Source organism: Pongo pygmaeus, chromosome 5, assembly GCF_028885625.2.
Source record: "Pongo pygmaeus isolate AG05252 chromosome 5, NHGRI_mPonPyg2-v2.0_pri, whole genome shotgun sequence".
Lineage (NCBI taxonomy): Eukaryota > Metazoa > Chordata > Mammalia > Primates > Hominidae > Pongo > Pongo pygmaeus.
Genome location: NC_072378.2, coordinates 31928381 through 31943709, shown reverse-complemented (window position 1 = coordinate 31943709; position 15329 = coordinate 31928381). Strand labels below are relative to the sequence as shown.

The 15329-nt window shown below is 49.1% G+C and overlaps 2 protein-coding genes and 1 pseudogene across 3 annotated transcripts in view; 2 read left to right on the top strand and 1 right to left on the bottom strand.

Annotated features, from left to right (window-relative positions):
• The first annotated feature begins 238 nt into the window (after positions 1-238).
• On the top strand, positions 239-9725 carry LOC129038796 (cytochrome b-c1 complex subunit 6, mitochondrial-like; annotated as a pseudogene).
• NCR3 (natural cytotoxicity triggering receptor 3) overlaps positions 288-15329 on the top strand; it is a 31437-nt gene continuing 16395 nt past the window's right edge. Inside the window, exon 1 of the mRNA XM_054492209.2 lies at positions 288-419. The gene's annotated coding sequence lies outside the window, so the exon portion shown is untranslated. The remainder of the gene's footprint in view (positions 420-15329) is intronic.
• On the bottom strand, positions 3610-5453 carry AIF1 (allograft inflammatory factor 1). 2 transcript variants are annotated; one of them, XM_054492216.2, is made up of 6 exons: positions 5355-5453; positions 5052-5113; positions 4898-4964; positions 4488-4529; positions 4128-4290; positions 3610-3815 (listed from the first exon to the last, which is right to left on the bottom strand). In XM_054492216.2, exons 1-6 carry the CDS (start codon positions 5437-5439, stop codon positions 3731-3733), a joined length of 504 nt encoding a protein of 167 aa, XP_054348191.2. In that variant the 5' UTR covers positions 5440-5453; the 3' UTR covers positions 3610-3730. The 2 variants fall into 2 exon arrangements, with proteins under 2 accessions (XP_054348191.2, XP_054348189.1); XM_054492214.2 differs by having other exon boundaries at positions 5294-5441.

Here is a 15329-nt window from a genome sequence, read left to right as displayed (position 1 = left end):
GCATAAAGGGCGGGGCACTTCCTACCCTAACCCTCTACTTCCAGGGCTGTCTTTAGTTAAAAAAAAAAAAAAAGGGACGGGCGCGCGGAGCATGCGGAGGTTATTTGCATAAAGAGGAGGGACTTAAGGGCACTAGGACCCCGATTGGCTAAGGAGGCGGGCCCCCAGCGTCGGCCGTTGAGACGTGTTGAGGGGGCGGGAATGCGGTGCAGGTCGGCTGGGCGGTTGGGACGCAGAATTTACACGACGAATGTGGGAGAAAGAGGCGGAGCGTGCGTCGGACGTTCGTAGAAATATGGGAGCGGAGAGATGTAGGGACGCAAAAAGTGGAAGGCAACGACACGCGGCCCGTGGCGCCTTCAGCTAGGGAGAAGGAGAGAGAGGACGGGGGCTGGCGGGCGGGATTAGCTGCCGGAAGGGTGAGTTTCCGCAGACCTGGTAAGAGTTCCAGCTCTCGCGTCCCTTTGCCGTGAGTTTGAGGTGGTTGGAGCGGGGAAATGCACCAGAGGGGCGGGGCCTTCCAGTTATTAAATCACGTCATGCAAATGAGGTGGATAGACAGACCAATGCAAAGGTCCCGGGAAGCGTTTAGCCCGCACCACGCAGCGTAGGCATTCTTCGGGAAGTTCTACTTATTTGCGTAATGTATGCAAATCATTTGAACAAAGATAGGCTAGGAATGACTTGTTCATCAAAATATGCGCAACCATCGACTAAGACGGACATTTAATTTTATAACCTATAATTTTCGTGAATAAATTTTTATATTTGATATTATTGGGAATTTGTAATTTCTTAACAATGGGTTTCATTTTGTGAAATGCAGTACTGTTTCCCTACTTTGTCTCTTACTACCCGATTCTAGAGCTCTCTGCTCCCATCAGACCTATACCCATTCAACAGATCATTCAATGACTATGATTTGAAGGCGCTGGAGATAATGCACAGGATATTATAGAAGTAGAGAAATAAGGCCTGGCGCGGTGGCTCACGCCTGTAATCCCAGCACTTTGGGAGGCCGAGGCAGGTGGATCACGAGATCAGGAGTTCAAGACCAGCCTGGCCAACATGATGAAACCCCATTTCTACTAAAAATACAAAAATTTGCCCCACGTGGTGGCGGGCGCCTGTAATCCCAGCTACTCGGGAAGCTGAGGCAGAGAATTGCTTGAACCAGGGAGGCGGAGGTTGCACTCCAGCCTGGGCGACAGAGCAAGACTCCATCTCAAAAAAAAAAGAAAAAGAAGGATGGGGCGCGTTGGCTCACGCCTGTAATCCCAGCACTTTGGGAGGCTCAGGCGGGCGGATCACCTGAGGTCGGGAGTTCGAGACCAGCCTGACCAACATGGAGAAACCCCGTCTCTACTAAAAATACAATTACCCGGGCGTGGTGGCGCATGCCTGTAATCCCAGCTACTCGAGAGACTGAGTCGGGAGAATCGCTTGAACCTGGGAGGCGGAGGTTGTGGTGAGCCAAGATCGTGCCATTGCACTCCAGCCTGGGCAACGAGGGAAACTCTATCTCAAAAAAAAAAAAAAAAAAAAAAAGGAAGAAAGAAGTAGAGAAATAAAATATGACTATGCCTGGGGTGATTGAGAAATGTTTCTAGAAAAACTCTTACTAAGAGATATCAGGCCGGGCGTGGTGGCTCATGCCTGTAGTCCCGGCACTTTGGGAGGCTGAGGCGGGCAGATCACAAGGTCAAGAAATGGAGACCATCCTGGCCAACATGGCAAAACCCCGTCTCTACTAAAAATACAAAAATTAGCTGGACTGGTGGCGCGTGCCTGTAGTCTCAGCTACTTGGGAGGCTGAGGCAGGAGAATCGCTTGAACCTGGGAGACGGAGGTTGCAGTGAGCCGATATCACGCCACTGCACTCCAGCCTAGCGACAGAGTGAGACTACGTCTCAGAAAAAAAAGAAAAAGAAAAAAAAAAAAAAGAAAGGGCCGGGAGCGGGAGCAGTGTCTCACACCGGTAATCCCAGCACTTTGAGAGGCCAAGGTGGGTGGGTCACTTGAGGTCAGGAGTTGGAGACCAGCCTGGCCAACATGAGACTCCATCTCAGGAAAAAAAAAAAAAAAGATATGAAGAACGATCGGAGTAATATCTGTCAAAAAAATATAAATAAATAGATATGAAGAACGAGTTAGAACTTACCCAAGTTTCAGAAGAAGGTGTGCATCTCAGGTGCAGAGAACAGATTAGTGGAGGCGTGAGTTTGGGGGCCTGTGCCTAGGCTGATGTGGCTAAATAAAGGAGACGGCTTGTTCATTATGAAAAGTGAAGGCAGAAAAGTTTGCAGAAATCAGGTGAGAATTTTAGTCAGAGGCTCAGTAAGATTTAAGATGACTTCTGTTTTCAAACTTCCAAAATGATTCTCTTCTCCCTTCTCCCCGGCCAGCTACCACACATACCATTTTGTTACCCTTTGCAGCAAAATTCTTGTAAGGGATGTCCATAGTCATTGTCTCCAATGAGTTTCTCCTTCCGGTCTCTCTCTCTCTTTTTTTTTTTTTTTTTTTTTTTTTTTGAGACAGAGTCTCACTCTTGTCACCCAGGCTGGAGTGCCATGGCGTGTTCTCGGCTCACTGCAACCTCCACCTCCCGGGTTCAAGCGATTCTCCTGCCTCAGTCTCCCGAGTAGCTGGGATTACAGGCACCCGCCACCATGCCCAGCTAATTTTTTGTATTTTAGTAGAGATGGGGTTTCACCACGTTGGCCAGGCTGGTCTCCAACTCCTGCCCTCAGGTAATCTGTCCACTTTGGCCTCCTGAAGTGCTGGGATTACAGCCGTGAGCCACCACACCCAGCTGTAAATTCTTTGCTTTATTCATTAGCACCAGTTCTTTCATTCATCTACCCATTCAAGTGTTTTTTTGTTTGTTTGTTTGGTTTTTTTTTTTTGAGACGGAGTTTCGCTTTTTAATTGCCCAGGCTGGAGTACAGTGATGCGATCTCAGATCACCACAACCTCCACCTCCTGGGTTTAAGAGATTCTCCTGCCTCAGCTTCCCAAGTAGCTGAGATTACAGGCATGCGCCACCACACCAGGCTAATTTTGTATTTTTAGTAGAGACGGGGTTTCTTCATGTTGTCAGGCTGGTCTCGAACTCCTGACCTCAGGTGATCCGCCCACCCCATCCTCCCAAAGTGCTGGGATTACAGGCATAAGCCATTGGCCCCGGCTCATTCAGGTTTTAAACATTATTGAGGGCTTGTGATATGTCAGGCACAATAGCATAGGTCACTTTCTCCCCATTTTTAGAAAAAAGCCTCACAGAGGCTGAGTGATTTGTCAAAGTGACAAAGCTTATAGTGGTGGAGAATGTTGGTTCATGGTATTCCTTGCTCTTCATGAAATCTGTCATGGGCCTGGGTACCTTGTTTGGACATGTGTTTTTGTCCCGCCTGCATTCTTTGAGGTTAAGGCTGTCTTATACAGCTGGAATCCCCCTTGGTGTGTGAAACCATCTGCTGTAGTGGACACACTATAGCGTTGTTGATGGATTGTTCATATGGCCAAATCCTTGCCACCCTTCCCTCAAGACCTGTCTCTCCTTTCCAAACCCAGGAAAAAAATCACCCAAATAAAAACTAAGCTGACTTGATCTGGAGGAGGAGGGTAATTTATTTAATTTGTTGACTCTGGCTACAATTTTGTCTTCTGTTTCCATATCTGGGTCATTAGAAGCCCCTTCAATCCCATCATCCCTTTTCCCTTCAAATCAGGGCAACTCAGAGATAGCTTTCTTGGCTGGGGGGCCTGTTGGCTTTTCCTTTTCTCTTGCTTTTTCCTCATACATCAGGATCCTGGTTGAGATGGGAAGAGGCACAGGGATCAGGGAACACTCCTCTCAAGGGAATAAATCATAGGGTGCTAGGAAAGGCTGGAAGGGGATGGGGATGTGAGGGTGGAAGGGGGAGGAGGAAGGGCAGGGGTTGGAGTTTCTGGAGACCAGGACTATGGCTAGGGATGGGGTCGGGACCTTGGAAGGGTCCCTCTAAGGGTGGAAGAACGGATGATGAGCAAAAAGGTGCAGAAAAGTTGAGCCTGCGGACAAGGGTAGGGATGGGGGAGGAGAAAACAGGTAAGTACAGGGGAGGTTGGAACTTGACACTCACATTTTTAGAATGGCAGATCTCTTGCCCAGCATCATCCTGAGAAAGTCAGGGTAGCTGAACGTCTCCCCGGAGCCACTGGACACCTCTCCAATTAATTTCTTTAGCTCTAGGTGAGTCTTGGGGACCCCAAGTTTCTCCAGCATTCGCTTCAGGGACATGATATCTAGGGGCAGAGGATGGGGATGGGGAGAGGTGGGGAGACCCTCTCTGTCCTCTCCCACTTCCACATCCCCATTCTCCTTCCTCCCACTCTGGTAGGTGGGCCCCCTCCCAAATCATGAGGAATGGAGCATGTAGGAGAGACCTCTGTCTTCTTAGGCCTGCACAACACCCTGCCCCCGTAAATCACCCGTTTCTCACCAATATCGCCATTTCCATTAAGGTCAAACTCCATGTATTTCTCTGGGTGAGGGGAAAGAGCAGAAGGGATAAGCGCTGACTGGAGGGTTTTCAGCAGGGGACTGAGGAAGGGGTTGCCAACCAACTGCTAGGTGGAGGAGACAACGTGGAAGGAGGAGGAGGGGCAGGCAGAGGAAGTGGGGTTGGGGAGTTGAGGGGCCCCCGCTAGGGTGTAAGGAGCTAGAGGGGATGCTGAGAGAGGCAGGCCTGGGAAAGGGACGGCAGTGTGGCAGGAGGGCAATAAAGGCAGGTTCCCCTCTTGCTACCACAAAAGTAAACTTTGTATCTCTGCTGTTCCTGCCTTGTTCTTATGGAAATCCTAACCCTCCTACCCCCAGCCCCGTCTCCACCCCCTACAGTTTCCCCCTCACCTTTGAAGCCTTCCAGTTTGGAGGGCAGATCCTCATCACTGCTATATTTGGGATCGTCTAGGAATTGCTATGGAGGGGAAAATAAGAGCCAGGGTAGGCCCTCCCCATCCACGCCCCATCCCCCAGGCTCTGCCCCCTTAGTTCTTCCTTCTACCTTGTTGATTTCATCCAGCCTGTCTTCCTGCTGGGCCTTCAGCAGTCCGAAAGCTTTTCCTCCTGTGGGGGGAAAAAGATTAATCAGCCCTCATCCCTCCCTTCCTCTCCTTACCCTGACACCAGCCCGGGGACATCACAGTTGGCTTGCCTAGGCCAGCTGACTGCCCTCCTAGCCCACAGCCCAGGTCTGTCCATCTTATTCCTCCAATCTAACGCCACTGCCTATCCCACCCTCCCTACCCTGTAAATCCCTGGTTTGGCTCATAGCTCAGCAGATGCTGGTAGAGGTGGGGAGACAGACCAAGCTGGAGGCCTTTGTCTGCAGGCTCTCCTCTCCCACCAGTCTTCTCAGAAGGCTTCCTCCTAAACTTCCCCTTTCCCCTCATTCCTTCCTCCTCTGCCTCCCAGACCTCACTTCCCCATCAGGTTCTGCTGACATTAGCACCCCAGGAAGGAGGAGGAGCCTGGCGTGAAATGCAGATTAGAAGATAATGTTCTCCCAAATTCCTCTTAAATGAGAGCCCAGTGTGCGCATGAAACAAATATTTTGATAAGCCACTGGAGGTGTGCAGGAAGGGCAGGAAGACACCAGGGATATTTATTCTCAGGAACTGGTATTTTTTAACAGGTCCAAGTTTCAGGTAATGATAAGACCTTGCATTTTGTCAGGTTTCATGAGTCTGGGCAGGCAGGTGTGGAGAGGAAGACAAGGAAGAGCTGGCTGAATTTTTCTGCTCTGTAGATCGGAGAAGAATCTGAAGTCTGCTGGCAGCTCCAGGAGGGTGACAAGATGGGCACAGGGTTTAGAAAGGGAGAGAAACCTCACTTCCAGCCTGGCAGCTCCAAGGAGGCCCTTAAAAATATGGAAATGTCTAACAAAACATTTTAATTTGTTTGCTTTAGGATGTGCAATGTAACCCTCTCATCTTATCTCCTTTGAAATCTTTAGTAAAATCTGTAGAGATCAGGAATTTAAGAGTTTAAGTAGATTCTTTGGAGGAACTGAAAGTGGTACTTAAAGAAACAGCGTTTGTGGACAGAAGAGCCAGGGAGTGAGGCTGACATAAGGTTTGCACACTGCGCGTGCATGCACACATGCAGGCATGTTTGTGTGATGGGGGTGCTGGTCACTGTGAGTTCAACAGAGTGGATGATAGCCTCTGACACATGCCTCCCTAGGCATAACCTTTATCCCCTCTGTCACTCTGTTTGGCCAGTCGCTTCTTGGAGAGGTGAGGACACCACATTTCCCTCCTTGAGATTTCCTGGTCCAAACTCCCTGCCCAGGGCTCCATCTACCCTGCCCCGGCATTGATGAAGACACCTTTCCTTCTCCCTTCCCCCCAACATATTTCCTTTTCTGTAGCTGGGAGTTTTCACTTCTCACTGCCCTCTCCCTGACCCAAGCCAGGTAGAGGAGATGCTGGAGTAGACTCTGGCTTCTTCTTCTTCTTTTTTTTTTTTTTTTTTTTTTTGAGTCGGAGTCTTGCTCTGTTGCCCAGGCAGGAGTGCAATGGTGCAATCTCGGCTCACTGCAACCTCTGCCTCCTGGGTTCAAGCGATTCTCCTGCCTCAGCCTCCTGAGTAGCTGGGACTACAGGCACCCACCACCACGCCCAGCTAATTTTTGTATTTTTAGTACAGATGCGGTTTCGCCATGTTGGCCAGGATGGTCTCTATCTCTTGACCTTGTGATCCACCCACCTCAGCCTCCCAAAGTGCTGGGATTACAGGCATGAGCCACTGCACCCGGCCGGACTCTGGCTTCTTGATTTCCCTTTATTGCAGCTGCATTCTCCTGTTGCAGAGAGAGCTGCAACCCTGTACTCCCAATGTTCTCAGTGCCTGCTGGGAGGAACTCACTTCTTTATTCATACATTCACTCAACAGATATTTACTGAATGCTTACTATATGCCAGACATGTCTCTAGGCCCAGAGAACCCAACAAACGAAAACTCTTGTCTTCATGGTTGATCTAATTGGGGAAGGCAGACAATGCAAATAAATAAGTATATTAAAGGTGCTAGGTGGCCAGGCGCAGTGGCTCATGCCTGTAATCACAGCACTTTGGGAGGCTGGGGCAGGCGGATCACAAGGTCAGGAGTTGGAGACCAGCCTGACCAGCATGGTGAAACCCCATCTCTACTAAAAATACAAAAATTAGCAGGGCCTGGTGGTGCGTGCCTGTAATCCCAGCTACTCAGGAGGTTGACGCAGGGGAATCACTTAAACCCTGGAGGCAGAGGTTGCAGTGAGCTGAGATCGCGCCATTGCACTCCAGCCTGGGCAACATGAGACTCCATCTCAAAAAAAAAAAAAAAAAAAAAAAAAAAAGGCGCTAGGTGCCTATGGAGGAAAACAAAGCAGGGAAGAGGGGACATAAGAGTATTGCCAATGGTCCCCAGTTTTTTTGTTTGTTTGTTTGTTTTGAAACGGAGTCTAACTCTGTCGCCCAGGCTAGAGTGCAATGGCGTGATCTCAGCTCACTGTAACCTCCGCCTCCTAGGTTCAAGCAATTCTCCTGCCTCAGCCTTCCGAGTAGCTGGGATTACAGCCACCTGCCATCATGCCTAGCTAATTTTTGTATTTTTGTAGAGGCGGGGGTTTCACCATGTTGACCAGGCTGGTCTTGAACTCCTGACCTCAGCTGATCTACCCACCTCAGACTCCCAAAGTGCTAGGATTACAGGCATGAGCCACTGCACCCAGCTTTTTTTTTTTTTGAGACAGAATCTTGCTCTGTTGCCCAGGCTGGAGTGCAGTGGCACAATCTCAGCTCACTGCAACCTCTGCCTCCCGGGTTCAAGCGATTCTCCTGCCTCAGCCTACCGAATAGCTGGGATTACAGGCGATCACCACTACACCCGGCTAATTTTTGTATTTTTAGTAGAGATGGGGTTTCACCAAGTTGGCCAGGCTGGTCTTGAACTCCTAACCTTGTGATCCTCCCACCTTGGCCTCCCAAAGTGCTAGGATTACAGGTGTGAGCCCAACTTGTCCCCAGTTTTAAATATGGTGGTCTGGCCAGGCATGGTGGCTTACGCCTGTGGTCCTAGCCACTTGGGAGGCTGAAGTGAGAGGATCGCTTGAGCCCAGGAGATCAAGGCTGCAGTGAGCCATGATCATGCCATTACACTCTAGTCTGGACAACAGAGTGAGACCCTGTCTCAAAAAATACAATAAAATAATAAAATAAATAGAGTGGTTAGAGAAGCCTTCTCTGAAAAAGTGATATTTGAGCAAAGATTTCTTTTCTTTTTTTTGAGATGGAGTCTCACTCTGTCACCCAGGCTAGAGTGCAGTGGTGCAATCTCCACTCACTGCAACCTCCACCTCCCGGGTTCAAGTGATTCTCTGCCTCAGCCTCCAGAGTAGCTGGGATTACAGGCACCTGCCACCATGCCCGGCTGGCTAATTTTTTGTATTTTTAGTGAGATGGGGTTTTACTATATTGGCCAGGCTGGTCTTGAACTCCTGACCTCGTGATCTGCCCACCTCGCCCTCCCAAAGTGCTGGGATTACAGGCGTGAGCCACCGCGCCTGGCCATTTGAGCAAAGATTTTAAGCAAGCAAAGGAACAAGCCTCTGTCTTCCTAGGCCTGCACACTTCCCCAAATCACCTTTTTCTCACTGATATCTCTGTTTCCATTCTGGTCAAACTTTATGTATTTCTTTGGGTAAAGAGAGAGAACAGACAGGGTAAGCACTGGCTAGAGGGTCTTTGGCAGAGGATCGAGGAAGGCATTGCCGACCAAGTGCTAGGTTGAGGAGAGGATGTGGAAGGAGGAGATGGGGCAGGCAGAGTAGGCTTGGGGAGTTGAGGGACCATGTAAGGTGGATATACGGATAGAAAGAAAAATACTTCTTTTTTTTTGAGACAGAGTCTCCATCTGTCGCTAGACTGGAGTGCAGTGACGTGATCTTGGCTCACTTCAACCTCCACCTCCTGTGTTCAAGCGACTCTCCTGCCTCAGCCTCCCAAGTAGCTGGGACTACAGGTGTGCACCACCATGTTCAACTAATTTTTGTATTTTTAGTGGAGACGGGGTTTCACCATGTTGGCCAAGATGGTCTTGATCTCTTGACCTTGTGATCCACCCACCTCGGCCTCCCAAAGTACTGAGATTATAGATGTGAGCCACTGCGCCTGGCCAGAAAAGTATTTCTTGATCCTAAAGTGGAGTCGGCGCCACTGTTGCTGCTAGTGTTGAATCCAGAACCATAGTTGGATATGGGATCAGAGGATGAGCAAGAGATGCTGACTGGGTCTAGAGATGGCAAGGAGGAGGAGGAGGAGGAAGAGGAGGAATTAGTAAATTCCTAACAAAAGTGAGAGAGCAATGCGTGCAGCTGAAGAAATGAGTAAAGTCTCGGAGCAGCTGGAGCTCTGTGATGAGCATGTGTCTTCCAGATCACAGACAGGAGAGGATTGCACAAAGCTCTTTGACCTCTCTAATGCAAGGGACCATTGCATGGCCCACAAATCCTTTAACAGTTTGAAATGAATGTGCAGACTCCTTCACCCCAGCTGTCATCACCTGGGCATTTCTCTATGGTTTTAAATATACCGTTTGTTTCTAATTTGTGTAACTATAAGTCCACATGAACCGCATGGATTTTTGGCTTAGGCAAATAGCTTCTCTGTAATTGGCAGCAATTCCATCTTAATAAGGGACCTGTGATTTGCAAAACGAAAAAATATACTGTTTTTTTCTTTTTCCTTTTTTTTATTCAAGGGCTGGTGAATCCTGGAACCTCAGGGTTACATCGAGGTATATTTATCATCATCATTACAGTCCAGGACTAAAAGGAAGTTATTCCAGGCTCTTTGCAAAGAATCTCAGTTTTTTTTTGTTTGTTTGTTTTATTTTGTTTTGAGATGGAGTCTTGCTCTGTTGGCCAGGCTGGAGTGCAGTGGTGCAGTCTCTGCTGACTGCAACCGCCACCTCCCAGGTTCAGGCGATTCTCCTGCCTCAGCCTCCCGAGTAGCTGGGACTAAAGGCACCTGCCACCATGCCTGGCTAATTTTTTGTATTTTTAGTAGAGACGGGGTTTCACCATGTTAGCCAGGATGGTCTCGATCTCCTGACCTCGTGATCTGCCCGCCTCGGCCTCCCAAAGTGCTGGGATTACAGGCGTGAACCACCGCGCCCGGCCAAGAACACCACTTCTTACACCAGTCATGTGGGGACTTCTCCCACACCAACCAATTCTTCAATTCTTGGTAGATATTAATTGGGAGTCCTGCAATTTAATTCAGTTCTGACACTCTACCCATAATTACCAGTTATCTAATCCCCAAGTTGAAGGGCTCAGTTCTACAAGGCTGCCCCCACCCCAGATACCAATCACAAACAAGTCCAGGCCTCCTAACTGTTTTTATGACTCCCTCCTCTGGCTCAGTAATTCGCTGGAATAGTACACAGAACTCAGGTAAACACTTTACTTATGTTAGCTAGTTTATTATGAAGGATAAAACTTAGGAACAGTCAGATGGAAGAGTTGCACCAGACAAAGTATCGGGGAAGGGGGATTTGGAGCTTTCTTGTCCTCTCTGGGCTCCTCCCCGCACCTCCATGTGTTCATCAACCTGGCAGCTCTCCAACCCTCATCTTTTTTGGGTTTTTATGGAGGCTTCATTATGCAGGCATACTTCATTCAATAGCCATTATTTGGAGGTCAGGGGGTTGGAGCTAAAAGTTCTAACTCTCTAATCACACAGTTGCCTACCTTGGCAACAAACCCCAAACTTAGGGGCTTTCTAAAAGTCAACTTACTAATATAAACTCAGTTGTGGTTGAAAAGAGCTTGTTATGAATGACAAAAGCTCCCTTCACTTTATCATTTAGGAAATTACAAGGGCTTTAGGAGGTCTGGCCAGGAGCCAGGATGGAGACCAACACACACACACACACACACACGCACGCACACACGCACACACACATTAATATTTTGAGACAGGGAGATAGGGTCTCGTTCTGTTATCCAGGCTGGAGTGCAGTGGCACAAACATGGCTACTGCAGCTTTGACCTCCCAGGCTCAAGCGATCCTCCCTTGTCAGCCTCCTGAGTAACTGGGACTACAGGCATGTGCCACCACACCTGGCTAATTTTTAAAATTTTTTTTAGAGACAGGGTCTCCTTGTGTTGCCCAGGCTGGTCTTGACTGCCTGGGCTCAAGTAATCCTCCCACCTTGGTCTCCCAAAGTGCTGGGATTACAGGCCTGAGCCACCATGCCTGTTTGAGACAGGTTCTTGTTCTGTCATCCAGGTTGGAGTGCAGTGACACCATCATAGCTCACTGCAGCCTCAACTTCTTGGGCTCAAGCAATCCTCCCACCTCAGCCTCCCAAGCAGCTGGGACCCGCACCACCATGCCGGGCTCATTTTAAAATTTTTTGTAGAGACGAAGTCTCACCAGGTTGCCCAGGCTGGTCTTGAACTCCTGGGCTCAAGTGATCCTCTGGTCTCAGCCTTCTAGAGTGCTGGGATTACATGTGTTAACCACCACACCCAACCCATATATTTATTTATTTATTTATTTTTTCCCCGAGATGGAGTCTTGCTCTGTTGCCCAGGTTGGAGTGCAGTGGCGTGATCTCCGCTCACTGCAAGCTCCACCTCCCAGGTTCATGCCATTCTCCTGCCTCAGCCTCCTGAGTAGCTGGGACTACAGGCGCCCGCCACCACGCCCGGCTAATTTTTTGTATTTTTAGTAGAGACGGGGTTTCACCATGTTAGCCAGGATGGTCTCGATCTCCTGACCTTGTGATTTGACCGCCTTGGCCTCCCAAAGTGTTGGGATTACAGGTGTGAGCCACCGCGCCTGGCCTTTTTTTTTTTTGGGATGGAGTCTCGCTCTGTTGCCCAGGCTGGAGTGCAGTGGCGATCTCGGCTCACTGCAAGCTCCGCCTCCTGGTTTCACGCCATTCTCCTGCCTCAGCCTCCCGAGTAGCTGGGACTACAGGTGCCTGCCCCCACACCCGGCTAATTTTTTTTTTGTATTTTTAGTAGAGACGAGGTTTCACCATGTTAGCCAGGATGGTCTCGATCTCCTGACCTCGTGATCTGCCCGCCTCGGCCTCCCAAAGTGCTGGGATTACAGGTGTGAGCCACCATGCCTGGCCCCAAAAATATATATTTTTATTATAACAATATCACAATGGGAGAAGAGCATTTCAGGTGGAGGGAACAGCAAGTTCAAAGGCCCTGATGTGAGAGCAGTGTGGATATCTGGAGTGTTCATGGAGTAGCGGGGAGGCCTGTGCTGCTGAAGCCAGGTGAGGAGGAGATCAGCTTGGGTAGGGCCTTGTAAAGACTCTGGCTTTTATTCTGAGTGAGACTGCCTCCCAGACTGGTCTTTCCATTGAGAATGGCTTGACAGACTACTAGGGTGAGACAGTGCTTAGATGCTCAGAAAAACTGCCTGAGATAGAGAAAATGACAGCTGCTCTGACTGTGGGACAAAAATGAAGACTAGGCCGGGTGCGGTGGCTCACGCCTGTAATCCCAGCACTTTGGGAGGCCGAGGCGGGTGGATCACCTGAGGTCAGGAGTTTGAGATCAGCCCGACCAACATGGAGAAACCCCGTTTCTACTAAATGTACAAAATTAGCCAGGCATGGTGGCGCATGCCTGTAATCCCAGCTACCTGGGAGGCTGAGGCAGGAGAATCGCTTGAACCTGGGAGGTGGAGATTGCAGTGAGCCGAGATCACGCCATTGAACTCCAGCCTGGGCAATAAGCGAAACTCCATCCCAAAAAGAAAAAAAAAAAGAGTCAATACTGAAGGGTATATAGGAATACAAGTGGGTGGAGAACGAAACTCAGGGCCTAAACAGAGATGAGGGGAAAAGAATAGACATGCAAGAAGTTGCTGGGGCTCAGAAAGTGATACCCCAAAGACTGGTGCTTTGAAATGCTGAGAGGCCTTAGAAGCTGCCTTAGAATCGTCCTACCACACTTTCTGGAATTTCCTTATCTGACTGAAAAAACTTCTTTGCAAAAGAAATGCAATTGTCTTAAGACCTCCTGCCTAGAGATCTTATCAAATAACCAGATCAACCACCAGAGAGAAGATACTGGGAATCATCATCATACCCAGACAGACTTTTCTTCTCTTTCTTTTCTTCCTTTTGAGGCAGGGTCTTGTTCTGTTGCCCAGCCTGGAGTGCAGTGGCGTGGTCATGGCTCACTGCAGCCTCAACCTCCAGGCTCAAGTGATCCTCCCACCATAGCCTCCTGAGTAGCTGGGACGACAGGCATGTGCCACCATGCCTTAGGTTTTTTTTTTTTTTTGAGATGGAGTCTCTCTTTGTCACCCAGGCTGGAGTGCAGTGACATGATCTCGGCTCACTGCAACCTCCTCCTCCTGGGTTCAAGCAATTCTCCTGCCTCAGCCTCCAGAGTAGCTGGGGTTACAGGCGCCCACCACCACACCCAGCTAATTTTTGTATTTTTTAGGAGAGACCGAGTTTCATCATGTTGGCTCTGGCTGATCTCAAACTCCTGACCTCAGGTGATCCACCTGCCTTGCCCTCCTAAAGTGCTGGGATTACAGACATGAGCCACTGCACCCAGCCATGGTGACTAATTCTTTATCTTTTTTTTTTTTTTTTTTTTTTTTGAGACAGAGTCTCACACTGTCGCCCGGGCTGGTGTGCAGTAGCGTGATCTCGGCTCACTGCAACCTCCACCTTCTGGATTCAAGTGATACCCCTGTCTCAGCCTCCCGAGTAGCTAGGATTGCAGGCACCCGCCACCACGTCCAGCAATTTTTTTTTTGAGACGGAGTCTCGGTCTGTTGCCCAGGCTGGAGTGCAGTGGCATGATCTCGGCTTACTGCAAGCTCCACCTCCTGGGTTCATGCCATTATTTTTTTGTATTTTTAGTAGAGACGGGGTTTCGCTATGTTGCCCAGGCTGGTCTCAACCTCTTGACCTCGTGATCTGCCCACCTCGGCCTCCGAAAGTGCTGGGATTACAGGCATGAGCCACAGCGCCGGCCTTTTTTTTTTTTTTTTAGATGGAGTCTCGCTTTGTCACCCAGGCTGGAGTGCAGTGGCGTGATCTTGGCTCACTGCAACCTCTGCCTCATGGGTTCAAGAGATTCTCCCGCCTCAGCCTCCTGAGTAACTGGGACTACAGACGTGCGCCACCAAGCCCAGCTAATTTTTTTGTATTTTTAGTAGAGACAGGGTTTTGCCATGTTGGCCAGGATGATCTTGGTTTCTTGACCTCGTGATCCGCCCTCCTCCGCCTCCCAAAGTGTTGGGATTACAGGCGTAAGTCACCGTGCCTGGCTTTTTTAAAATTTTAATATAGAGACAAAGGATCATAATACAGAGACATTCTGACCCTAATGTTAGCACAACGGGGATGCAGATGGTCAGGATCTGGAGACTTTCAGGAATAGAGCAGTGAGCCAAAGTGCAGCCTGGTTTATGCTTAATTATAACTATATTTCTGCCCAGATCCCAGCATGCAATTCTTGTCAATCTTGGGACAGTTTCAATTTACTCTATTGAAATTTTGTATTAATATTTTGATAACTGGTATTCGATTTCAATGCAATTGGTTTTTTTTTTTGTTGTTTTTTTTTTTTTTTTTGAGACGGAGTCTCGCTGTCACCCAGACTGGAGTGCAATGGCGTGATCTCGGCTCACTGCAACCTCCGCCTCCTGGTTCCAGCAATTCTCCTGCCTCAGCCTCCCAGGTAGTTAATTAAGATTACAGGCGCCGATCACCATGCCTAGCTAATTTTTTGTGTTTTTAGTAGAGACAGGGTTTCGCCATGTTGGCCAGGCTGCTCTCGAACTCCTGACCTTGGGTGATCCACCTGCCTCGGCCTCCCAAAGTGCTGGGATTACAGGCGTGAGCCACTGCGCCTGGCTGATTTGTTTTTATATGTATATTTTTTTAATTTTATGCTTTACTAGAATGCCAAAGGGATCTGTGGCACAAAATAACTAAGAAACACTGCCGTAACCTCTCTCTCCCCTCATCCCTTTGAGCCTGGGGGTGGAAATATCCCCTGCAGTTCTCTTACATAACACTCCCACCTTTGTGTGTGTGTGTTTTTTGTTTGTTTTGTTCTGTTTTTGAGATGGGTCTCGCTCTGTCGCCCAGGCTGGAGTGCAGTGAAGTGACGTCGGCTCAGTGCAACCTCCACCTCCCAGGTTCAAGTGATTCTCCTGCCTCAGCCTCCCTAGTAGCTGGGACTACAGATGCGTGCCACCACGCCTGACTAATTTTTTGTATTTTCGGTAGAGATGGG

Coding starts and splice junctions, on each gene's coding strand:
- AIF1 (XM_054492216.2), bottom strand. CDS start 5,439: ATGAGGGGAAAGGGGAAGTTTAGGAGGAAGCCTTCTGAGAAGACTGGT. Junction 5,114..5,354: donor AGACAAAGGCCTCCAGCTTG/GTCTGTCTCCCC, acceptor TTCCCCCCACAG/GAGGAAAAGCTTTCGGACTG. Junction 4,530..4,897: donor CAAACTGGAAGGCTTCAAAG/GTGAGGGGGAAA, acceptor CCCCTCACCCAG/AGAAATACATGGAGTTTGAC.